Genomic DNA, 25303 nt, shown 5'->3' with positions numbered 1-25303 from the left:
AACAGCTTGTATTAAAACTCACTATGTGCTGTGTCTAAAAACAATAGCAAAGGAATTGTAAAAGATGCACATTCAATAGATGAATTTGAGAAAATGCCTGTTGAAATGGTTGTTGTTATTACCAAGATATTTGGCCTCTATTTTTGTCTTGTAACAACAGAACTGGCCTATTTTCATAAGGTATTGATGCTGTGAAAGTTATTTAGATCATGTTTACTACTAAATTCTAATAATTGAATTTTAAAATGTTGATCTATTCTACATGAGTTTGATGGTAGTAGTCCTAGCTGGTAAGGAATGGCCCATGCTTTATGAATACATACAATGATGATGTGGATTCTGGGTATTTATTTGGCCAGTTTCATTTGGGTGATTATACAAATTAGACTTTCAAGTCTGTACAAATTAGATTTTCCTTGCATAAACAATAAAAGAAAATTTGGATTTTTATGATATTGAAATATAGAGCCAAAAACTTTTACCAGATTTTTTTACTTGTCATTTAATACATAAAAGCTATCTCTTTTCTTTTCTTTTTTTTTTTTTTGAGACAGAGCCTTGCTTTGTTGCCCAGGCTAGAGTGAGTGCCCTAGTGTCAGCCTACCTCACAGCAACCTCAAACTCCTGGGCTCAAGCAATCCTTCTGCCTCAGCCTCCCGAGTAGCTGGGACTACAGGCATGTGCCACCATGCCCGGCTAATTTTTTCTGTATATATTAGTTGGCCAAGTAATTTCTTTCTATTTATAGTAGAGACAGGTCTCACTCTTGCTCAGGCTGGTTTCGAACTCCTGACCTTGAGCAATCTGCCCGCCTCGGCCTCCCAGAGTGCTAGGGTTACAGGTGTGAGCCACCGCGCCAGCCAAAGCTATTTCAATTAAATAGCTAATAATAAATGGAGAAATCATGAAAGCTGACTACTATATTAATGTCTTATATATTTGTGTTTAACTCTGTTCTCACTTTTATCTCTTCCTCACTTCAATTTTTATATTGAATGAAGGAGGCTACAAGGTATGTGTCAAGAGTAACTTAAACAGTCAGTAATTTTCCTTTTTTATTTCATTATATCCTTAGAAAAAAAGAGTAATTCAGGGAAAAGTGAAAGTACTTAAACTCCAGTAGAATTATAGATGATATTTAAAAATTAATGTTAGGTTATAAAGCAAGCTCTTCAATTGCTCAAATTCTGCTAAAAGGTAAATCGAATTGTCTTATATCCATATAACGTTAACTAGCTTACTTGGCTTATTGAACACAAAATAAAACAATTATAATTGAGATAAATTCATTACTGTTCCAGTCTATTCAGGACCAAAATAATACTTGTTTCACACAAATCCAACTTTGGCATAATTTAAAAACTAAATTAACTCAAAATAACTGAAGGTTACATTAAAGAAGAAAACAGAAGATAATTAAACATCAAAAAGAAATTTCTTTTTGTACAGACTGTCCACATCTGCAAAGTAATGTAAGATAAAAAAAAATTAAGATCAACTGATAATCAGACATAAACAGAAGAGCCAAGATTCAGAAGAAATTTCCTGACTCTTTGGAAAGATGGGGAGAAGCTGCAGGAAAACCAAACGAAATACACATATTAAACTGCACTTGGATTTCTATTTATAAAGCAAAAGGAAGGACAAGGAGACCTGTGATGGTCTTGAGAGTCCTGAATTTTTCAGAGGCTTATTTCAGTTCTAAGGTTTTTTTTTAAATGATAATATCAAGCTGTGATTTAACAGTTTAGCAAAAGGTACGGCAAGTTATATGAGATTTTTCTCTTTAATTCTTATTTATAAATGAGAATATTTAAAATTTTTTAAATATCAGTATTTATGAAACACAATGTGCTAGGTAAATAGCAAGCAAATAAAATAATCTCTAGCATATATGGTTCTCACAACAGGAAAAGGGTTGGAACTTTATTGTATTAGTATTTTAATGAAGCGTATGTTTATATATAATTTGAAAAAAACAAGCATGCTAAGTTTTATGCTCATGGCTATTAAAGGGGCTTAACCTGGTAATAGTCAACAGGAAAGGCCAAAGTAACTATAAAAAATTTCAGTTTGGCCTTGCAAAGATTAAATTATATGGTAAAGACAAGCACCACAAATACATAGAGTTTCAAGCTTTCATAAATGCGTTAAAGCATTTCATTAAGAAGACATTAACTTAAGAAATTCATTAAAATAACATTTCTTTTTTATACTAATTGAGTAATTTATAGTTATGGAAACAATCACCAAGAGAAGATCAAATAGAAAAATATGTATTCAACATCTAGTATCATTTAAAATGCTAAGTGTAATTAATACCAATAAAAGGGAACAAATTCAGTGCTATTGGGGACCTGCCTATGTTTGGAATCATTGTATGAATATTTAGATAACAATACAATTTCTTAAAAGAAAGGCATTGCAATGGGAAGTTTCACAAAATTAATGAGAGTTTCGCTCAACTACATACAACACTTAACTGAACACAAAGCTATTCCTGCACTTGGGGTTTTGCTTAACATCTTCCCCAGTGTCCTGAACCAAGATGTTGGGGAATATCGGCTTCAGGAATTTAAACTCACCAGTCCCAGAGTCTCCCGTCAGACACACCTCATACTGGTAGCTCTGGGACAGGGTCCCCGCGCCGCTGACATCCACCAGGTGGCCCGGAAAGCGGCCCTCAGGCACCGAGCAGCGACCCCCCGAGGCCGCCCGGTCCCTCCTGCACAGCCGCACCGCCACGAACAGCAGCACCGAGAACAGGAAGAGCGACGACACCGCGGCCAAGGCCACCACCAGGTAGACGGTGAGCGAGTCGGCCTGGGCCTGGGCCGGGGCCGCTTCCGGCGGCGGCAGGTAGGGCTGCGAGAAGCCGTCCACCAGCAGCACGTGCAGCGTGACGCTGGCAGACAGCGCGGGCTCGCCACTGTCCCTCACCAGCACCACCAGCCTGTGCCTGGCCGCGTCGCGCTCGCCCAGCGGCCTGGCGGTGCGCACCTCGCCATTGTGCGGCCACACGCTGAACAGCCCGGGCTCCGTGGCCTTGAGCAGCTGGAACGACAGCCAGGCGTTCTGGCCCGAGTCGCCGTCCACCGCCACCACCTTGCTCACCAGGTAGCCGGCCTCTGCCGCCCTGGGCAGCAGCTCGGTGCAGGGCGCCGAGCCGTTCTGCGGCGGGTACAGCACGAAGGGCGGGTTGTCGTTGTCGTCCAGCACCGCCACGCGCACCAGCGCCTCGCTGCGCAGCGCGGGGGAGCCTCGGTCTGCGGCGCCCACGCGGAACTCGAACGCCCGCAGGGCCTCGAAGTCCAGCGACCTCAGGGCGAACAGCTGCCCGTTGTCCGCGTTGATGGAGACCAGCGAGGCGAGCGGCAGGTGCGGGTCGCGGGGCGGCAGCAGCGAGTAGGTGACCTGGGCGTTGGAGCCCGAGTCTCTGTCTGTGGCGCTGACGCTGCCGATGTGCAGGGCGGGGCTGTTGTTCTCGGGGACGAACAGGGTGTAGGAGGGTTGGGAGAAGGCGGGGGCGTTGTCGTTGACGTCGGAGACCAGCACGGTTATGGTGTGCTCCGTCTTCAGCCTGGGAGTCCCCAGATCAGTGACGGTGACGGTGATGTTGTACTCGGCTCGGCTCTCTCTGTCCAACGGTCTCTCTGTTACCAGGGTATAAAAATTCTTGAAAATTGGCTTTAGAATGAATGGCAAATTATCTGGAATCGAGCAGATCATCTTTCCGTTGTCTCCGGAATCTTTATCTCGAATTCGGAAGATGGAGACTACAGTCTCGGGAGCGTTTTCTGGGATGGAGCTGGTGAGGGAAGACATGCTAAGCTCAGGGGCGTTGTCATTCACATCCACCACCTGAATGAGTACTGTGCCTTTCCCAGAAAGGCCTCCTCCATCTGTGGCCTCAATTTCCACACGGTAAGATTTAATTTTTTCGAAATCCAATTTCTTTTTCAGTCGGATCTCTCCTGTGACTTCGTTTATTGAGAAAGTCTGTTTAATTTCATCTGGCGCTTGGAACAAGCCATAGGAAACGCTCCCGAAGTTTCCAGCATCCGCATCCCTAGCTGTGACACTAAGAACTGGGGAGTCCAGGGGGCTGTTTTCCAGGACCTGCACCTCGTATGGGGTGTGCACAAACTCAGGAGCATTGTCATTGACATCCATGATCAAGATTCGAACCATGACCGTCCCAGACCGAGGCGGTGACCCACCATCCAGCGCCGTGAGGGTTAAGCTGAACTCAGGCTGCTCCTCTCGGTCCAGCGCTCTGTCCTGCACCAAATCTGGATATTTCTTGCCCTCGCTATCATTTCGAGTGAGAATGTGAAAATGAGAATTGGCGCTGACTGTGTACTGTTGAAGACCGTTGCTACCCACATCCATGTCCTGAGCTAACACCAAGGGAAACAGAGTCCCTGGCTGGCTGTTTTCTGGCATTTTCAAGAGCACTTCCTTATCAGGGAATACCGGAGAGTGGTCATTTATGTCCTGGATGGATAATTCTCCTTGAAAAAACTGCACCGGCATTTCCAGGAGCACTTGGAAGTGCAGCACACACGGCTCTGCGGGGCCGCACAGCTCCTCCCGGTCCAGTTTCTCCTTCAGAAGCAAATCTCCGGTCTGACGATCCAGCTGCAAAGGCTGCTTGTCATCGTCAGACACCACCCGGGCCGACCTGGCGCCCAGCTCCCCAGCTTGCAGGCCCAGATCCTTGGTCAGGTGGGCTACGAAGGAGCCACTCTCTGTTTCCTCGGGCACAGAATAACGAATAGGCTGGGAGCGAACTTGGGAAAAGAACGCTATCAAAATAAACGCCAACACTTGCCTGTTTGGATGCATTCTCTCTAGCTTCTCCAGGTCGGGCTCTGGGTCTTTACATCCAATCCCTTCAGCAACCACAGAAGACCTGAGACATTCAATTCCAGTTTCTTCCTTGGAAGAATCGTCACAAAGTTGCCTTTAACCTTAAATTCGGTTAGCACATCGCTGCCCAAGCCCGCTGGTAACCCCGTACTGCTTCGCAAATCTTCTTGCGAGTGTTTTTGATTGCGTCTCTCGCTACACAAAAGAATACGCGCGAGCTGTAGAGGGTTCTTTATTCACAATCTTAGCTTGCAGCGCCACCCTGTGTCTAGATTGAGAAATTGATGTTTTCGAGTCAAAGCGCATTTTGTAAGTTTCCAAATGAAAGCCATTTTTAGGTGTATAGAATTTTTACAAATTGTGTTATTAAACTGTATAATTTATAAGGTTACAGTGAATAAACTAGAATAATCCTGAGAACAAAGCAAGACGGTATCTCTGTCTCTCCACACTGTTATCCGTGGGGAGAAGAACTCCATTTCTAACCAGGGCAGATAAGTTCTTATAAAATTTCAATTCAATTCGTAATAGTTACATTTTTATTTGTTTATTTCCTAGAATGTGAGAACTTTATGATGATGCAAAACTTTAAGATGTTCTGTACCACATGGTTTAAAGGGGGACTATTTTTCAAATGATAGGTTGGTTCTATTTTCCTACACTGGTGCAAATAGTAATATAGTTTAATGAAAAGGTGCCTTGTTTTGTACTGTCATTTACAGTGTGAATTCACACTAAATCTAGAAATATGGCAGACAGTATCAGAATCAGAGATTTGCAGAACTGAAGACCAAGTGAAAGGTGGTTTTACAGATAAGGACACTGAAGCTTAGAGGGTGATAGGACTTGATTATTCTCCTTGGCTATTATCAGGATAATGGCAAGACAAAATTGAGTGAGTAAAAATCTTAGAATTCTGTTAAGATAAAGGGTGTAAACTGTATTTATTTAATAGTTAGGTGTAATGTATATTTTATAATAAGTTTGCCTGTTACCACACTAACCCTTTGTATCCCAGGTATCATATTATTTTACCAGCTGATTTGGCGGAAGACAAGAATCAGTGATTTAAAACATTTTAATCTGTGAGCAAAAGGTGCCTTAGACCATGTCTACTCATATATGGTGAAAGGTAGAGACTTGTATAAAATGGCTTCCAGCACAGTGTGTAGCTGTTGGGATTACCTTGATACAGTAAGGAAGGATTGGCATCACTGGGACACAGTGAACCAGTTTATTGGTTACAATTAATATATTGAATGGAGTACCATGTCTCTTGCCTTGCATAAGATTTCCTTCCCTTAAATATCTTATTTCACTTAATTATCTAATTCATTTAATTATTTATAATTAACATTTAATTAATTGTTTTTAAAGGATGATAAGATTCTGATAGTGATAGAAAGTATTAATAAAAATTATTTTTGAAAGAAGCATGGATTATAGCAGTCATTTGATAAATACCAGTTGAATCAATAAATTAATTCACTCCAATGATGTTTTTATCTATGTAGGCAGATTATTGTCAGATCACACATTCAGTCATGGACATGTCTGAAACTGAATTCAGAATTCTGCGAAATGAGAATATAATACATGGTAAGCACTACTTAATTAAATTTACTTTGATTGTACTTCTATTAATTCCCATAAGGGATATGCCAATGGCAGTAGCAATAATATTAATATCTTAGAATTTTCTTTCACATTTAAAGTAAATCAGAGGAGATACAATATACATCAACATTAAATGAAATTGATACAAATGTTTTAGATCACATGAAAAAAAAACAAAAATAATAAAAAAAATAAATGAAATTGAAAAATAATTTAGAAAGTATACTGAAAAGAATAAAAAGAATATTATTTTAGACAAAAATGGAATGTGTTGATTGATATTCATGTGTTAACCCAACTCTACATTCCTGGGATAAACCCCACTTGGTCATGGTATAAAATCCATTTTATATGTTGCTGCAGTCAGTTTGCTAGTATGTTAAGGATTTTTGCATCTATATTCACATGGGAAATTGGTAACCATATTTCTTTCCTTGTGTTATCTGTGTCTGGGTTTGTCATCAGGGTAATACTGTCATCATAGGACAAGTTGAAAAATGGTCCCTGCTCTTTTATTTTATTTATCGAGCACTGGTGTTAATTCTTTAAATGTTTGGTAGAATTCACCAGTGAAGCCATCTGGTCCTGGGCTTTTCTTTGTGAAACATTTTTGATTACTGATTCAATTTCTTTACTTGTTATAGGTCTATTCAGATTTTATATTTCTTCCTTAAGCAGTTTTGGCAGTTTGTGAATTTGTAGAAATTTTTCCATTTCATCTAGGTTTTCTAATTTGTTGGCTTAAACCTATGACCTATTTTGCCTGTAGGTCATAAATTCCTTCTCCATTATTACTGATTTTAGTAATTTCAGCTCTCTTTTTTTCTTGGTGATTTAGATAACAGTTTGCCAGTTTTGTTGATCTTTTCAAAGGACCAAACTTTGGTTTAGTTGATTTTCTCTGTTGTGTTTTCCTACTCTCTATTTCATTAATTTTCACTCTAATCCAATAATTTCATTCTTTCTGTTTACTTTGGGTGGAGTATGCTCTCCTTTTTTGTTGTTATTTCTTAAGGTGGAAGTTTGCATTATTGATTTGAGATCTTTCTTTTTAAAAATACAGGTATTTTCAGCTATAATTTTCCCTCTAAGCACAGCTTTTATTGCATCCCATAAATTTTGGTATGTTGTATTTTCATTGTCATTAATTTAAGAGTATTTTATAATGTCTCTTGTGATTTTTTCTTTGTCTCATTGGTTATTTAGAAATATGTTGTTTAGTTTCCACGTATTTGCAAATTTCCCAAATTTTCTCCTGCTACTGCTTTCTAATTTCATTCCATTTTAGTTGGAAAATATACTTTGCAAAAAAAAAAAGAAAATATACTTTGCATGATTTTAACCCTTTTAAATTTATTGAGACTTGCTTTATGGCCAAACATATAGTCTTGCCTGGAGAATAATCCATATACACTTGAGAAGAATGTGTATTGTGCTGTTGTTGAGTGGAATGCTCTCTCTTAGGTACAGTTGGTTTATGATGTTATTCAAGTCTTCTTTTTTCTTGTTGATATGTTATTTTGTTGTTCTATTATTGAAAGTAGTGATAGTAAAATCTTCATTTATTATTGTTGAATTTATTTTTTCATTTTTGTAAGTTTTCATTTCATTTATTTTGGGGCTGTATTATTAGGTGTGTTATATGTTTAAAATTGTTCTATCTTCCAAATGGATTGGCCCTTTTATCATTATAAAATTCCTCTCCTTCACTTTTTATTTTTAGTAACTTTTTGTTTGTTTCATTGCATATTTTGCCTGATATTAATGTAGCCATTTCAGTTCGCTTTTGGTTACTGTCTACTTGGTATACCTTTTCCCATCCTTTTAGTTTCAACCTCTTTGTGTCTTTGAATATAAAATGTGTGTCTTGTAGTTGGATCATTTGTAAAATTCCATTCTGTCAATTTATGTTTTTTAATTGGAGGGTGTAATCCATTCACATCTAATATCATTACTGATAAGATAGATTTATATCTGCCATTTTGCTTTGTTTTCCACATGTTTTATGTCTTTTTATTTTATTCCTCCTCTATTGTCTTCTTGCATGTTAAAGAAATATTTTCTTGGGCACCATTTTAATTGTCTTACTATTTCTTTTAATTTTTTTAGTTCATTCTTTCTTTCTGTCTTTTTGTTATTTTGACAAGGTCTTGCTGTGTTGCCCAGTTGGAATGCAGTGGCACAATCATAGCTCACTGCAACCTCAAACTCCTGGGCTCAAGCAATCCTCCCACCTCAGCCTCCTGAGGAACTGGGACTACAGGCATGCACCACCATGCCCGGCTAATTTTTTAACTTTTTTTTGTAGAGACAGAGTCTCACTATGTTGCTCAGGCTTGTCTTGAACCCCTAGGCTCAAGCAATACTCCCAACCTTGGCCTCCCAAAGTGCTGAGATTATGAGCATGAGCCACTATGCTCAACTTAGTTATTTTCTTGATGTTTTCCCTGGTTATTAAAATTAATATCTTAGGCCGGGCGTGGTGGCCCATGCCTGTAATCCTAGCACTCTGGGAGACCGAGGCAGGCAGATTGCTCAAGTTCAGGAGTTTGAAACCAGCCTAAGCAAAAGCAAGACCCTGTCTCTACTATAAATAGAAAGAAATTAATTGGCCAACTAATATATATAGAAAAAATTAGCCAGGCATGGTAGCACATGCCTGTAGTCCCAGCTACTCTGGAGGCTGAGGCAGCAGGATTGCTGGAGCCCAGGAGTTTGAGGTTGCTGTGAGCTAGGCTGATGCCATGGCACTCACTCTAGCCTGGGCAACAAAGTGAGACTCTGTCTCAAAAAAAAAATAATAATAATATTTTAACTTTCACCAATCTAGTTCAGATTAATATCAACTTAATTTCAAAAGTATATAGAATTTTGTCTCTATATAGCTTTTATCCCTCTTCCTTTGAGCTGTGTTGTCATACAAATTATGTCATTACAAATTATATACCCATGAACATATATTTATAATCATTGTTTTATGCAGTCATCTTTTAAATCAAAAAGTTATAAACAAAAATACATTTATACTGTCTTTTTGTATATATGTCTATGTAGTTACCTTTATGATGATTTTATTTTTTCATGTAGATTAATGTTACTCTGGTGTCCTTTTTATTCAGCCCAAATGACTATGTTAGTATTTTTTTGTAAGACAAGTTTGAATGTCCTCCTAGGCCCCAAAACTTCTCTCTATACATTCCATAATTGAATATTTCCCTGACTCTGACACTACCTGGGACTAAGGCAGCCAAATAAAGACAGATTTTCTTCAGAATTCCTTGCCTTTTGCCTGATCTTCATGGAAATTTAGCTATGTATGAAAAGAAGAAAAAATCTGACTAAAAGAGCCAGATTCAAACATCTCTATAAGGTGAAAGATAGCATATTACATCTCATAATGAACATTTCTTAAAGTGAAAGATAATGTTTTTTCTCTGATTATTAATGAGTCATGCATTTGATGCCTGGTTACGTAAAAATGATGGCATTTTAATGTGGTTATATAATAATTATACTTTAATATATTATTAAAGGCATGTTGATCTCAAATTCACTTTTTCTTTTGGGAATTTTCAAAATCTTTGAGAACTTCAGTTCCCTTTTTTCCTAGATATGAATATTCAATTCCTGGAAAGTTCTGTGTCTCTTTATGAGAAAATACCTGTGAGAAGAAAATTAATTTTTTTCTAATAAATTTCTCTAATTAGGAACGAAATATTTTGTTACTTAAAATAAGTTTTTGGGGTTTTTTTGAGACAGATTCTCACTCTGTTGCCCAGGCTAGAGTGCTGTGGCATCAGCCTAGTTCACAGCAATCTCAAACTGGGCTCAAGTGATCCTTCTGCCTCAGCCTCCCAAGTAGCTGGGACTACAGGCATGTGCCACCATGCCCAGATAATTTTTTCTATATATTTTTAGTTGGCCAATTAATTTCTTTCTATTTTTAGTAGAGATGGGGTCTCGCTCTTGCTCAGGCTGTTTTCAAACTCCTGACCTTAAGTGATCCTCCCATCTTGGCCTCCCAGAGTGCTAGGATTATAGGCGTGAGCCAACTGCGCCTGGCCTTTAAAATAAGTTTTTCTATTTTACTCAAAATAGTCATAAAATTTGATGTTTTTGTTGCTTCCAGATTTTATTCTTAGTTGTAAATTTAGATTTTCACAATGATATTGCCCTTTCCTTTTTAGACCTTTCTATTCTTGTACATTTTCTTTTAATTACATTGTAGGAGGTGGAATGCTGATATGGATGGACAATTTGTATCCCAGTAGGACCATATATAATCCTGAATCATGTCAGGTTGAAATCTGAAGAAGTGAACAGGAAAAAATATAATATTTCCCTCCTATATCACCATACAAATGGCAAGTAGGTATTAATAATAAAGTAGGACTGGGTGGGACAGTACTTTTGCCATATAGCATTCATAGATCATATATCCATGTGCTTTCTTGAAATTAAAAAGAAATGGCCCTCAAGTTTGCAACATTTACTTCTCAGAATTTACAAAACAAATTTTCATCACACCAGATGCCTTATTAAACAATGCTTTTGTGTCAACCAGAAATGAACAACCAGTTGTTTAAGATGGTATAAAGTTAAATTTTTTCCCTCAGTCATCAAGAAAGCACTTTAGGCAAACCTAAGAGTATTTTGCCATATTACTCTATATTTTTTATCTATTTTGGGCCAATACAAGCATATACAATATTGAAACATTAATTGCAAGTATCAACATAGAAATTGAACTAAATGTATTACTTTCATTTGGGTACTATACTCCTCAAAAGATGGTACATTCCTATTATCTTAAAGAAAACACATTCTTATCTATCCTCAAACTTCATTAGTCATAGAAAAAGCTGCTTTAGGAATATTGTAAAGCACATTATATGAACATGTTCAACAAGGTAAATTATAAAATTGGTGGGTTGGAAAATTATAAAATTGGTGTGTTGGAACTCTACGTTGCTGTAAAATATAGAATTTGAAATGAGATACTTAAAAAGTATTTGAAATCACCATTAAAAGATAATGAATTTATTTTTGCTCCTCTATTAGAAAAAGAAAAGGAGCCATGAAGACTGTGTTGGTAAACCAGGAAGCAGAAGAAAAAAGAAAACTATGCATGAATTAGCAAACTAACTACATAGAAAGGATAATCAATATATAAACAAAATGTTCTATCAACTAAAGTTTTTTGATTAAAGAAGAAAACATTCAGGGACAAAAAACTACTTTCTGATTCTTCTGTTAATGAAACCTAAGCTATTCCTGGAATTGGAATTTAGCTCCAGTACTCCTACGTGCCTTGAACCAGACCAGAAGAGACATCTTCAGACAAAGCAGTAAAAAAAAAAGGACTTTCCACAAATTAACAGAAGTAGGCTCAGGAGACCCTAATTAACACTTAACTGAATTCAAAGCTATTCCTGACGCTGGGGTTTGCCTCACTAACTCTCTCTGGACCCTGAGCAAGGAAATTGGGGATAATTGGTTTCAGGAACTTGAACTCACTGGTCCCAGAGCCTCCGGTCAGACACACCTCATACTGGTAGCTCTGAGACAGGGTCCCCGCGCCGCTGAGGTCCACCAGGTGGTCCGGAAAGCGGCCCTCAGGCACCGAGCAGCGACCCCCCGAGGCCGCCCGGTCCCTCCTGCACAGCCGCACCGCCACGAACAGCAGCACCGAGAACAGGAAGAGCGACGACACCGCGGCCAAGGCCACCACCAGGTAGACGGTGAGCGAGTCGGCCTGGGCCTGGGCCGGGGCCGCTTCCGGCGGCGGCAGGTAGGGCTGGGAGAAGCCGTCCACCAGCAGCACGTGCAGCGTGACGCTGGCAGACAGCGCGGGCTCGCCACTGTCCCTCACCAGCACCACCAGCCTGTGCCTGGCCGCGTCGCGCTCGCCCAGCGGCCTGGCGGTGCGCACCTCGCCATTGTGCGGCCACACGCTGAACAGCCCGGGCTCCGTGGCCTTGAGCAGCTGGAACGACAGCCAGGCGTTCTGGCCCGAGTCGCCGTCCACCGCCACCACCTTGCTCACCAGGTAGCCGGCCTCTGCCGCCCTGGGCAGCAGCTCGGTGCAGGGCGCCGAGCCGTTCTGCGGCGGGTACAGCACGAAGGGCGGGTTGTCGTTGTCGTCCAGCACCGCCACGCGCACCAGCGCCTCGCTGCGCAGCGCGGGGGAGCCTCGGTCTGCGGCGCCCACGCGGAACTCGAACGCCCGCAGGGCCTCGAAGTCCAGCGACCTCAGGGCGAACAGCTGCCCGTTGTCCGCGTTGATGGAGACCAGCGAGGCGAGCGGCAGGTGCGGGTCGCGGGGCGGCAGCAGCGAGTAGGTGACCTGGGCGTTGGCGCCCGAGTCTCTGTCTGTGGCGCTGACGCTGCCGATGTGCAGGGCGGGGCTGTTGTTCTCGGGGACGAACAGGGTGTAGGAGCTTTGGGAGAAGGCGGGGGCGTTGTCGTTGACGTCGGAGACCAGCACGGTTATGGTGTGCTCCGTCTTCAGCCTGGGAGTCCCCAAGTCGGTGACGGTGATTGTGATGTTGTACTCGGCTTGGTTTTCTCTGTCCAGCGCTCCTTCTGATACTAGGGTGTAAAAATTCTCTACAGGTGGTTTCAGGACGAAGGGAAGATTGTTCTCGATGGAACACGTCACTCTTCCATTGTCTCCAGAGTCTAGATCAGAAACACTGAAAACAGCCACCACAGTCTCTGCTGAGTTCTCGGGGATAGGGCTGTGAACCGATGACAAAGTCAGTTCTGGTGGGTTGTCGTTCACATCAACCACCTGAACTAGGACTGTGGATTTTCCCGAAAGGCCTCCGCCATCCTTGGCCTCGATGTCGACTTCGTAGGTACTAATGGCTTCAAAATTCAAATATTTGACTAGGTGCATATCTCCAGTAACTGGATTTAGTTGAAAGGTTTTGCGAATTTCTTCAGAAGCATGAAAAAATGCATATGATATTGTCCCAAAATTTCCTGTATCTAAATCAGAAGCTGAGACAGTGACAATGACAGAGTTAAGTGGGCTGTTCTCTAGAATTTGAACCTCGTAGAGCGACTGTGCAAATTCTGGGGCGTTGTCGTTTATATCCAAGACCAGGATGTGGATCTGGGCCGTCGCGGACCGCGGTGGGGAGCCGCCATCCAGCGCCACGAGCGTTAGGCTGAGCTCGGGCTGCTCCTCTCGATCCAGCGCTTTGTCCAGCACTAGTTCCGCGTACTTCTTTCCGTCCCTACGGCTGCGTGTGAGGACGTGGAAATGGGCATTAGGAGCAACAGTGTAGTTCTGGAGACTGTTTCTTCCCACATCCAAGTCCTCAGCATTCCCCAAAGGAATGACTGTCCCTGGAGGGGTGCTTTCTAGGAGTTTCAGCTGCATTTCATTTTCAAAGAATACTGGAGAATGGTCATTTACATCTATGATCTGCAGCTCATTTGTAACAAACTGCAAAGGGTTTTGCAGTAATATCTGAAAATGCAGTATACATGGTTCTGCGGGGCCGCATAGCTCCTCCCGGTCCAATTTCTCGTTCAGGAGCAAATCACCTGTCTGATGATTGAGCTGAAAATGCTGTTTGTTCCCTTTGGACACAACTTGGGTCCCCCTCGCGGCCAGTTCCTCTACCCTCAGCCCCAGATCCTTTGCTAGGTTGGCAATTAAAAAGCCCTTCTCTTTTTCCTCGACCACAGAATAGCGTCTCGATTCGGACACAGACAGAGACCCACCCAGAAAAATAAAGAGAAGCAGGACTTGCCTTTGTCTGAGAAAGCGGTCCCCTCCGGCCTCCATTGCACTTTCTGCCGTGTTCTTCCAGGGAATGTCGCCCAGCCGAACCTCAGACAGTGCTGGGAAACACAGTCTTTTTCTCCACAACCTTTGTAGAAGGCCTAGCGAATAATCCTTTCCGGAGGCTCAGATTTGCTTGCTTTTAAAAAGCTGCCGGTGCTCCCAACGCTTGCTTTACCACAATGGATCCGTGCGCCACGGAGTGCGCACTACGCCTGCGGTTTAACTCGCCTTCTTAGCCAATAGCGCCACCATGCGTTCACTCACAGTTTCAGAATCTTGGAGAAGGTGTGTTTTTGTTTTCATTTTTTTTGTTTTATTCCTTATTCCCCTTATTAAACCCAGCTGATGCTACTGGAGGAGTTTCTCCTGTCATGCGAGCTAAATAAATGCAACGTGCTTTTATCTAAAAGAAGTGATTGTTCCTGGCAGAGTCCTCATTTACATGATTTTGGGGAAATGTGCACATTACTAGGCTGCTCTACCCCTTCTATGACTATTACACACAACTTTTAAAGGAGTTTGCTCTAACGATAACATGCTTTACTGTCCTATTTGCGTTTTTATTTATTTTCTAAATTTTGTGAAGTGTACACGAGTTGCATTTATAGCCAGAAAAATGCTATGAAAAGACAATCTCATGCAATGTGATAAAAAAAATGGCTCTTATCAGACAGTAGATCCCAAGAGCTGCAAATGCATAATTCTTTCCATATTTTTACACTCAAGGAATATTTTAGAGTAATTTTTCCTCTTATTATTTCACAGTAATTTTACAATTGTTTGTTTCATCTGTATTAATTTATTTCCATAATTATTGAGTTTGTAGAAGTTAGGCATATAGTGGTAACAGGACAATGTCTATGTATCTTATACAGTTTTCCACCTAATGAGGTGAACAGTCTTTATACAGATGCTCAAACAGTGTGAAAAGTGCTCTATAGGAAACACAGAGTGCCCTGAAAGTATGCAATAGGGGACCTAACTTAATGGGGAGGGGTTAAGAAAGTTCCCCCAAAGATTCACCATTTAATGTGGAACACGAAATCTGAGAAGTGTGTCAGGCTAACACTGTAGAATATGTGAAGGTCCTGGGACAGAAAAGCATCTATTCAAGATAATGAAGAAGGACACTATACCCGAAAACTTAGTGTCTCAAACACAAGTGGAAAGGGAAGGCTAGAAAAGGAAACCCAGGTCAAATAATGGGTGCCTGGATTTTATTCTAAGAACAAAAGGAAGCTGTTGCAAGCTTGTAGACAGAGAAAGGAAACAATGCAAATATCAAGTGCTCAATCTAGCTTCTTTTGTACTCCTACATAGTTATCAGGAATGTTACTTGCTGGTTCATCTATTTACTCTTAATATTGGTGATACTAAAAATAACAGTGTTCTACTTCTACATCTTTGCATAATCTTATTTGATTATAACTACAAGCTAGTGAAATAGCTATCATTTGGGGTAGAGGGACAGAAATTATGTGACTTACCCCAAATTCTACAAGTACTAAGTTGGTTGACCAGAGACTTTTGATACCGCGATAGTGCTCTACACCACTGCTAGTCTCAAAATGAGACCTTTAAAATTCATATTATAATTTTAATAGTATAGCTTATTCAAATATACATACAATGATATAAAAATATAAAGATAGGCTGAATAACATTAAGAATTAAAAAATTTTTTAATGTGTAGATCAGAAAATAAACTTGAAGCAATGAAGAAAGTTGGATGAGTCACTTAGGAAACTATAGAAGAAAATTTAAATTATAAAATTGAAACCCACAATTTCCCTGTCTGTATTCCTATAGCCAGTGGACAGGAGTGGAGACTCAAATTCAGCAGTAAGAGAAAAAGGAAAAATATGTTGAAAGAGATTGTTTGGATAATGGTGACAAATTGAATTACTAACAAAAATTATAATTCATTGTGCACCAAAGTGTATTTAATTCCATCCGAATTTTGTCCTTTAAGTATTTTAGTGTATTTAAATGTTAATATATCATAGGTGAAATAAAGACTATTCTTTCTTTCAATCAGTCACTCAGAAATTTTATTAAGAACCTACAATATTTCAGTGACAATGCAAAGCATGCAAGAAATGAGGGAATTATTGAGAAACATAGCTCAAGCACTTCTAGAAAAAAGCATTGAAAAGTCTAAGGAACTGAAGAGGGGAAAATAGAAGTAGTGCAAAAAATAGAGTGAGCTAGATACTCCCCACCCCTGCTTGTTTCTAATTGAATTCTGAATGCTCTAGAAAAATGTAAAGACTGTAATACTTTTGAAGTTTCTAAAAGTTGGTCAAGGACAAAGACATATATTCCTTAATATTTTTGGATTTTAATACAGTTCTCAGAGTTCATAGAAGGTTATTCATAATTAAAATAGATTTTTTAAAGGACTGGAACAAGCCCAGGGCTTCTTTAAAACTATTGAAATAGAAAGCATGATGAATCAGCATGCTTTCGAAAATCACTCAACATTACTATTTATATAAGTACATTTTAGAATAGTAATGAGTGATTTTTGGCAAACATTAATTGAGCACTTATATTCTGAATGTCTTGTAGTACAGGTTCTCACAATCTCTAAAGAGCCATAATTTTCATATGTTGACACTTTAAAGAAATATATTTAGTATATTTAGAAAAATATAAGAAAGGTGCTTGCTATGTTATTCATAAATGAACCTATGTTAAAGATTTAGCCAGCATGAGTTCACAGGCTAGAAGTTACACTGGCCTAAGAGACAATAACAAACACAAATATTCTGGAATGGAAAAATATAATCCATGTAATGATAGCAAATATTTCAAAATGCAGGACTTCAAAATTACCTAGAAAATGTGAACCATGAGATTGGAAAAAGATGCTCTAACATAAAGATTTCCGAAAACACAAAATTTAATTTTACTTTCAAACTTTAAGTGAAATTAAGTTATAATGAGACTTACCAATAATTAGAATACAAAGAAAATTTACATTAATTATACCACAAAAATAACCTATATATTTAGAAATACTAGTAACATGCATAGAATTGGAATAGGATAGTTGCTTTGGAATAAAAAACCAAAACACCTCCAATGGGCAAAGCAGGGGGGAAAAAAGACTTTCCACAACTTAACAGAGACTAAACTCAGGAGACCCTAATTAACACTTAACTGAATTCAAAGCTATTCCTGACGCTGGGGTTTGCCTCACTAACTCTCTCTGGACCCTGAGCAAGGAAATTGGGGATAATGGGTTTCAGGAACTTGAACTCACTGGTCCCAGAGCCTCCCGTCAGACACACCTCATAATGGTAGCTCTGGGACAGGGTCCCCGCGCCGCTGAGGTCCACCAGGTGGCCCGGAAAGCGGCCCTCAGGCACCGAGCAGCGACCCCCCGAGGCCGCCCGGTCCCTCCTGCACAGCCGCACCGCCACGAACAGCAGCACCGAGAACAGGAAGAGCGACGACACCGCGGCCAAGGCCACCACCAGGTAGACGGTGAGCGAGTCGGCCTGGGCCTGGGCCGGGGCCGCTTCCGGCGGCGGCAGGTAGGGCTGCGAGAAGCCGTCCACCAGCAGCACGTGCAGCGTGACGCTGGCAGACAGCGCGGGCTCGCCACTGTCCCTCACCAGCACCACCAGCCTGTGCCTGGCCGCGTCGCGCTCGCCCAGCGGCCTGGCGGTGCGCACCTCGCCGTTGTGCGGCCACACGCTGAACAGCCCGGGCTCCGTGGCCTTGAGCAGCTGGAACGACAGCCAGGCGTTCTGGCCCGAGTCGCCGTCCACCGCCACCACCTTGCTCACCAGGTAGCCGGCCTCTGCCGCCCTGGGCAGCAGCTCGGTGCAGGGCGCCGAGCCGTTCTGCGGCGGGTACAGCACGAAGGGCGGGTTGTCGTTGTCGTCCAGCACCGCCACGCGCACCAGCGCCTCGCTGCGCAGCGCGGGGGAGCCTCGGTCTGCGGCGCCCACGCGGAACTCGAACGCCCGCAGGGCCTCGAAGTCCAGCGACCTCAGGGCGAACAGCTGCCCGTTGTCCGCGTTGATGGAGACCAGCGAGGCGAGCGGCAGGTGCGGGTCGCGGGGCGGCAGCAGCGAGTAGGTGACCTGGGCGTTGGAGCCCGAGTCTCTGTCTGTGGCGCTGACGCTGCCGATGTGCAGGGCGGGGCTGTTGTTCTCGGGGACGAACAGGGTGTAGGAGCTTTGGGAGAAGGCGGGGGCGTTGTCGTTGACGTCGGAGACCTGCACGGTTATGGTGTGCTCCGTCTTCAGCCTGGGTGTCCCCAAGTCTGTAACAGTTATGGTGACATTATACTCAGATACGGTCTCCCTGTCCAGGGCTGTGTTTGTCATAAGAGTGTAAAAATTCTCCACGGAAGGTTTCAGGAAAAAAGGAAGATCATCTTGGATGGAACAAACCATCCTTCCGTTGTCCCCGGAGTCGGGGTCTGACACACTGAACACAGCGATTATGGTCTCCTGCAAGTTCTCTGGGATCTGATTGATAAGTGTAGATATGGTCAGTTCTGGAGGGTTATCATTCAAATCCATCACTTGGATAAATACCACACAACTTCCAGAAAGTCCCCCACCATCCGTCGCCTGGATATTTAGTGTGTAAGTCTGCACAGATTCGAAATCCAGTTTCTGTATTAAGAAGAGTTCTCCCGATTTTGCATTTATTCGAAACGTTTTGCGAATGTGTTCAGAAGCTTGGGAAAATACGTAAGATATTTGCCCATAGGCCCCGATATCTAAATCCCTAGCAGAGACGGTGGCAACGTGGGATCCAACAGGGCTGTTCTCCGGGACCTGCACCTCATAGCGCAGCTTTGCAAACTCGGGGGCGTTGTCGTTGATGTCCAGGACTTGGATGTGGATCGCGGCAGTGCCAGACCTGGGTGGAGTCCCGCCGTCCAGCGCTGTGAGGGTTAACCTAATCTCAGACCGTTCCTCGCGATCCAGCGTTCTGTCCAGCACCAGCTGCGGCGAGATTGTGCCATCGGCACTGTCTTGTAATTTAAGATGAAAGTAGAAATTGGGGCTGATTGTGTAACTTTGGAGACCGTTGCTTCCTACATCTAAGTCCTGGGCACGTTCTATAAGGAAAGTAGTTCCAGGAGTGATACTTTCTGAAATTTTCAAACTTATTTCTTTGTCTAGGAAAACTGGGGAATGATCATTTATGTCCCTAATCCGCAGCTCGGCCTGAAAAAACTGCAAGGGATTTTCCAACAACACCTGGAAAGGGAGTACGCAGGGCTCGGTGGGGCCGCACAGCGCCTCCCGGTCCAGTCTCTCGTTTAGCAGCAAATCCCCCGTCTGCCTATCGAACTGCAGGTGCAATTTTTTCCCTTTGGAAACGACCCGGGGGGCCCGCGCAGGCAGCTCATCCACCTCCAGCCCCAGATCTTTTAGCAAATTGGCCACAAAGGAGCCACTCTCCATTTCCTCGGCCACTGAGTAGTGCCTCGGCTCGGAACCAGCCTGAGCTACGCCCAGCAAGACAAAGAATATGAGGACTTGCCTTCGTTTCAGAACGCGCTCCCTTCTCTCTCCGGCCCCCATCGCCTCCGGTCTCTCAGCAAACCTGCTCCAGCTCGGGCTCACGATGTCGCTGGCTCGACCTCCCAATATCTTGCGGATACCGGGCTAAGCGGGCAATCCGAGGGAGCGGCCGCCTTAGACACCCTCCTCTTCCTGCTGGCCTCGTTAGCTGCGTCTCTGGGCTAAGGCGCGTCGGCTTGGGGGCTGTGTTTCTGTGTTACTTCTAAGGCTGCAGCGCCACCCCGCGTCCTTTTCGAGCGTTTTTTTTTTTTCTCCATAACACTAAGAAAATCCCAATATTTTCTTTCAGATTGATGGCAATCTAAATTAAATATTTTCAAGTAGTGTCTCCCAGTGTACTGAAGTCTTATCCGCATTTCGGAAGGCTTTTCATTGCATCTAACACCACATGGCAGGCAGGGACAAATCACTCCAGTTTCCGAGCAGATCCAAGTTGCTCTTTTTAAACTGGAAAAAAATCTACTTCAGAAACTAAAAAGGAATGACCTCAGTCCTAAAATGCAGTAGAAAGGAGGTTTGGACTAGAAAGTTCCCAGTGTCTATTCAGAGCTTGGGCACGTGCACATCTCTGTGGTGGTTACAGTTACCATCCTCCCACTCAAGTCCAAGTGAAAAATATCGTGACCCCCGGAAAAGCATGGAATTCGAAAGAAAATGTCCTCATGGACACTGAAATATTATTTTTACTCATACTTCTTTCTTGTACTTTTCCCACTTTACATTTTCCTGAAATTCGCTGCATTTGAGCCACATGAAACTCCAAGAGTAGTTGGATAATTTCTTCTTGTGAATGTCAACATTTTTTTTCTAATAGATAAGAGCATGTTAAAAATATAACCTCAATTCAATTATCACATCTAGCAAAGTTAATAATGTCATAATATCAAAATATTAAATGCTCAGTAAATATTGAAATTTGCCAAAATATTTTATTTTTTTAAAGAAAGGAGGTCTCACTCTATCACCCAAGCTGGAGTGCAGTGGTGTGATCATAGCTCACCGCAGCCTCAAACTCCTGGGCTGAAGCAATCCTGCCACCTCAACCTCCTGAGTAGCTGGTATTACAGTCCCATGCTACCACCCTGGGCTACTTTTTAAAAAATATTTTTAGAGACAGGGTCTTGCTATTTTTGCCCAGGCTGGTCTCTAACTCCCGGCCTCAAGCAATTCTCCTGCCTCAGCCGGGAGAGTAGGTGACACTACAGGCTGTCAACACCTGGTCTGGCCAATTATCTTAATATACATCTTTAAGAGATGATTTGTTAAGTTGAGTTCCAAACAAGGTATATATGTTTCAGTTTGTCTTTAGGTTTTTTTAAACTTCTGTCTTTTTGTGTTTTTTTTAAAAATTGATAAAAAGATATGAATTATCAAGCCACAAAAAGATATGGAATAAGTTTAAATGCATATTGCTTAGCGCAAGAAGCCAATCTGAAAAGGCTACATACCGTATTATTTCAACTACATGACATTCCAGTAAAAGGAAAACTATAAAGATGTTAAAAAGATCAGTGGTTTCCAGGTGATGAGGGAAGGAGGAATAAAGAGGTAAAACACAGGGGATTTTTAGGGTAGTGAGACTTTTCCTTATTATACTGTAATGGTGGATACATAACATTATAAATTTGTAAAAACCCATAGAACAGTACAACACAAAGAGTGGATTCTAATGTAAACTATGGACTTTAGTTAACAATAAGGTATCAAAATTTGTTCATCAATTGTAACCAATGTGCCATACCAATGCAAGATGTTAACATTAGGAGAAACTGAGTGAGACAGAGAACTCTCTGTACTATCTGCTCAATTTTCTGTAAAATCTAAAACTGCTCTAAAAAGCTAGAGTGTTCATCTAAAAATATTTTTATTAAGGAAATTTTTGAATATATAGAGAAATTGAACTACACAATAAACACAACTCTTCCCTCCATCCAAGCTAAGTAATTGTTTATATTTTGCCATATTTGATCTATCAATCTATCTTGTTTTATACACACATACCCTTTTGCTGACCCTATTTCAAAGCAACTTGCAGACATCATGATACTTCACCTCTAAATAGTCAGCAGATGTCTCCTAAGTATAAGGACTTTATCCTACATAAGAATAATGCTATTATCACTTATGCAAATCAATTAGTAATTTAATATTATCACCTAAAATCCATTAATTAAATCTCACTAATTATTCTTCCATTATCCTCCAATTTTCTTCAACTTTGATAAGAATTCACATTCACTGTTGAGTTCCTTTTACAAATTCACTTATTTTCTTAACCACTTTTTATAAGGGATAGCTTAGAAACTTTGTTTTTCATTGAAGTTTCATGATTGTATTTGGGTGTTACATTTATTTACTGTACAACAGTACCCCATCTTTTATTACATTTTATTTTTTTGAAGTGTCCAGACTAGTTGTCTTTTAGGATGTCTTATATTTTGAGTTTGTTTTATTGTTTCCTCAGGGGGTCATTTAATCTGTTCTATCTCCTGTATTTCTAGATGACTAGAATGGATGATATTTATTAAATGTATAACAATGGCATAACATTTTTTAAAACTTATTTTCTGTAATTGTGTAAAAAAATGAGGTAATAACAGGTTTCCTTTCTTAACATTTAGAAAACAAATGCCTACTTCTAGCCTGCTGATATTATTTTTGCTTTTCATGATTATTACTTTTATGTTAATATTATGATTCAAAATATTTTAATTCATTGACATCGAGCATTAAACACTGCATTAAACACCCAGGTGAATAAAATACTAGATTTAATTATTTAAAAAAAGCTCTTTACACAGACTGAAAAACTTTATTAGGGTCAGGAATAGATTTCTGACTTACATCATGAAGGTGGATTATGACTGGTAGGTCATTTGAAATTTTTAAGGAGAAAAAATAGGTAATGAAAATTACAAAATCTAGCACCTCTCACAAGTCGAGGAATAAAAAACTTAGTATCTAAGATATTTCAAAGGAAACAATACTTAAGGTTTTATACATTGGGTTTTATTGTGCAAAAAATTTTTAAATGTCCATGTTGAGTCATGTTCTCATAATTCATAAGGTTTCATGGTTCTTTCAGTTTCAGTGCTATTAAGACATCTTAAAATAAAAGGAAGTTTCTCTTTTTCATAGATGATAGAACCAACTATTTATATTTATAGATGGTTTCCAGCTTTCAGTGCATTACTTCCACTATGTTTTTAATATTTTAAATCATTTATTTTCTTAAACCTTGATGAGAATTCACATTCCTTCTTGAGTACTCTTTACAAATGCTCTATTTTTTTAATCTCCTTTAATAAGCAATCACATATATTAGAATTAGAATCTGTGCCATATTTATAAATCTAAATAAAATATTTACATTATATATTTATATAATTATTTACATTGTAATAAAGAATTTAAATGAAGAGTTACATTATTACATCAAGTTTAATTTCTTATGTTTGGCATTACTTTTCATATGCTGCCCAAAGATATTATCCTAGCAGTCACTTTCATAATTTTGAATGTTATTTTCAATTAAATACAACATATTAAAATATCATAAAAATTAAGAGTTTTACATAAATGAAGGAACTACCCTTCAGGAGTTCAGGACCCTGAATGGTCTTTGCTAAGTAAAATGTAAAGACTCAGACTTTGCCTCAGGTTGAGCTTTAAGTATTCTATTATTCCTTGTTATGGCATTTAACAGCAAATACGGCTCTGCAAACATAAATATAGCACTGAAATTAATAAGCTGCATGGCAACTCTGTGGATTTATGACTTAAATAATGAAAGAGACATTTGTTTCTACCAATGGCTTTCTCCTATAGTTTCACATCTATATTTGATTTTGTGTCTTCAATGTCATCAAAAGACTTTATTTCAAATAAAAAGCAAAAACTACATAATATTAGGTAAATAGTTACTTGAATTAAATAGATGAAGAACAGTTGTGCTGAAAAGTAGACTATCACATCCATTTTATTCACTGTCTATGAAATATCAAGAAAAGCAAAAAGATAACTTCAAATTAAACAGCTTGACTTTCTCTATGAGGTTATGAAGACCATTTATATTGGGTACAGACTTGGGATGAGTTTTCTCATCTGCTTCAGAATATCTACTGGGATAGTCTACTCAAAGCTTTAATTAAAAATAAATTATCCCAAAAGTAGGAAATTAGGCAAGAAATTAGGTATGGGCAGAAAAAAACAGTGCATTCCTTTTCTGTGCTTAACAATAAAGGAGAAATAGGCTACTACTTTATGTGGTAAATAAAAAAATACCATAAAAATAGCTGAGCCATTAATACCTGTTAACTGTAAATGAACAATCGGCTACACTGGCTACACTTCAGAAATAGAGAAAACACCACTGAAGGTACAGCCATAATATAACAACCATAGTGTTATTCAGAAAGGTGATGTTTTCCTCTACCTTTTATCCTGAGCCCCAAAGCAAGAATGCCAAGGATGATACCATTTTGTTTTAAGATTCTAGGAACCTGATTTCATTGGAGATAAAGTGATGCGTGTAACTCTCTTCTCTCTGTCCTGCGTTAGAATGGCAGAATATGAAATATTTTTAACATACAATAGAAAAGAATTCTGGAAGGATCAAGGCATTTTCTTTTTATCCCAGAGTGCTGAGAAATCCTGAAAGAGGTGAAATCTGTTTCTGAAAGTGCTCCAGGATGGGGCAAGTAAATGTCAACACGACCAATTCCATGGAATTGTCATCCAACATCCTTCAACCGAAGAAAGCTACTTCTCAAACTATTTCTGCTGTGAATTTCCTGAGTATTTGCCACGTAGCACTGAAATTGACAAGTAATTTTCTTGGAGTGGATATTTGTGATGAAAAGATTATCAGCAGTATTTAAAATGTTTGGTGAGTGCTCTCAGAAGGTTGAAGAATTCAATGAGCTGGTTTCTAATTATTTACTGAGACTTGGAAAACCAGTTTGCTGAAGGGCATACATTTCAAGACTTGTCACTGACTGTCACAATTTGGACCTAGGAGATCCTGGACTACTGTTGATACCTACCATTCCTTTCCGTGAGAGTTAAACTTATCTTGCATTTTTCTTTCTTTGCTTTCTTTCTTGACATAGTCTCACTCTGTTGCCCCGGCTAGTGCCGTGGCGTCAGCCTAGCTCACAGCAACCTCAAACTCCTGGGCTCAAGCAATCTTTCTGCCTCCCGAGGAGCTGGGACTACAAGCATGCGCCACCATGCCCGGCTAATTTTTTTTTTTAATATATATATTTTTAGTTGGCTAGTTAATTTCTTTCTATTTTTAGTAGTGACGGGGTCTCGCTCTTGCTCAGGCTGGTCTCCAACTCCTGACCTTGAGCCATCCACCTGGCTCGGCCTCCCAGAATGCTAGGATTACAGGCGTGAGCCACCGCGCCCGGCCTCCTTGCATTGTTCTTACCCATGAATGAACAAATCACTT

General features: G+C 40.6%; 2 protein-coding genes and 1 long non-coding RNA gene across 4 annotated transcripts; 1 reads left to right on the top strand and 2 right to left on the bottom strand.

Moving 5' to 3' along the window:
* Positions 1-766: 766 nt before the first annotated feature.
* On the bottom strand, positions 767-14673 carry LOC105862575 (protocadherin beta-4). Of its 2 annotated transcripts, XM_075996143.1 has the most exons (3): positions 13403-14673; position 13184; positions 769-3980 (listed from the first exon to the last, which is right to left on the bottom strand). In XM_075996143.1, the coding sequence occupies exons 1-3, from the start codon at positions 14288-14290 to the stop codon at positions 2479-2481; spliced, it is 2391 nt and encodes a 796-aa protein (XP_075852258.1). In that variant the 5' UTR covers positions 14291-14673; the 3' UTR covers positions 769-2478. The 2 variants fall into 2 exon arrangements, with proteins under 2 accessions (XP_012604421.2, XP_075852258.1); XM_012748967.3 differs by lacking the exons at position 13184; positions 13403-14673 and having other exon boundaries at positions 767-9109.
* LOC142863089 (uncharacterized) lies at positions 6389-10857 on the top strand. The gene is made up of 2 exons (XR_012913965.1): positions 6389-6471; positions 10718-10857. It is a non-coding gene; the product is annotated as an uncharacterized LOC142863089 (long non-coding RNA).
* A 1318-nt stretch (positions 14674-15991) lies between the features above and the next one.
* PCDHB2 (protocadherin beta 2) lies at positions 15992-20858 on the bottom strand. The gene has a single exon (XM_012748961.3). The coding sequence runs from the start codon at positions 19846-19848 to the stop codon at positions 17452-17454; it is 2397 nt and encodes a 798-aa protein (XP_012604415.3). The 5' UTR covers positions 19849-20858; the 3' UTR covers positions 15992-17451.
* Between the last annotated feature and the right edge of the window lie 4445 nt (positions 20859-25303).

Source organism: Microcebus murinus, chromosome 21, assembly GCF_040939455.1.
Source record: "Microcebus murinus isolate Inina chromosome 21, M.murinus_Inina_mat1.0, whole genome shotgun sequence".
Taxonomy (NCBI): Eukaryota; Metazoa; Chordata; class Mammalia; order Primates; family Cheirogaleidae; genus Microcebus; species Microcebus murinus.
The sequence above is the reverse complement of the archived record's forward strand: the minus strand, read 5'-3'. Positions and strand labels throughout refer to the sequence as shown.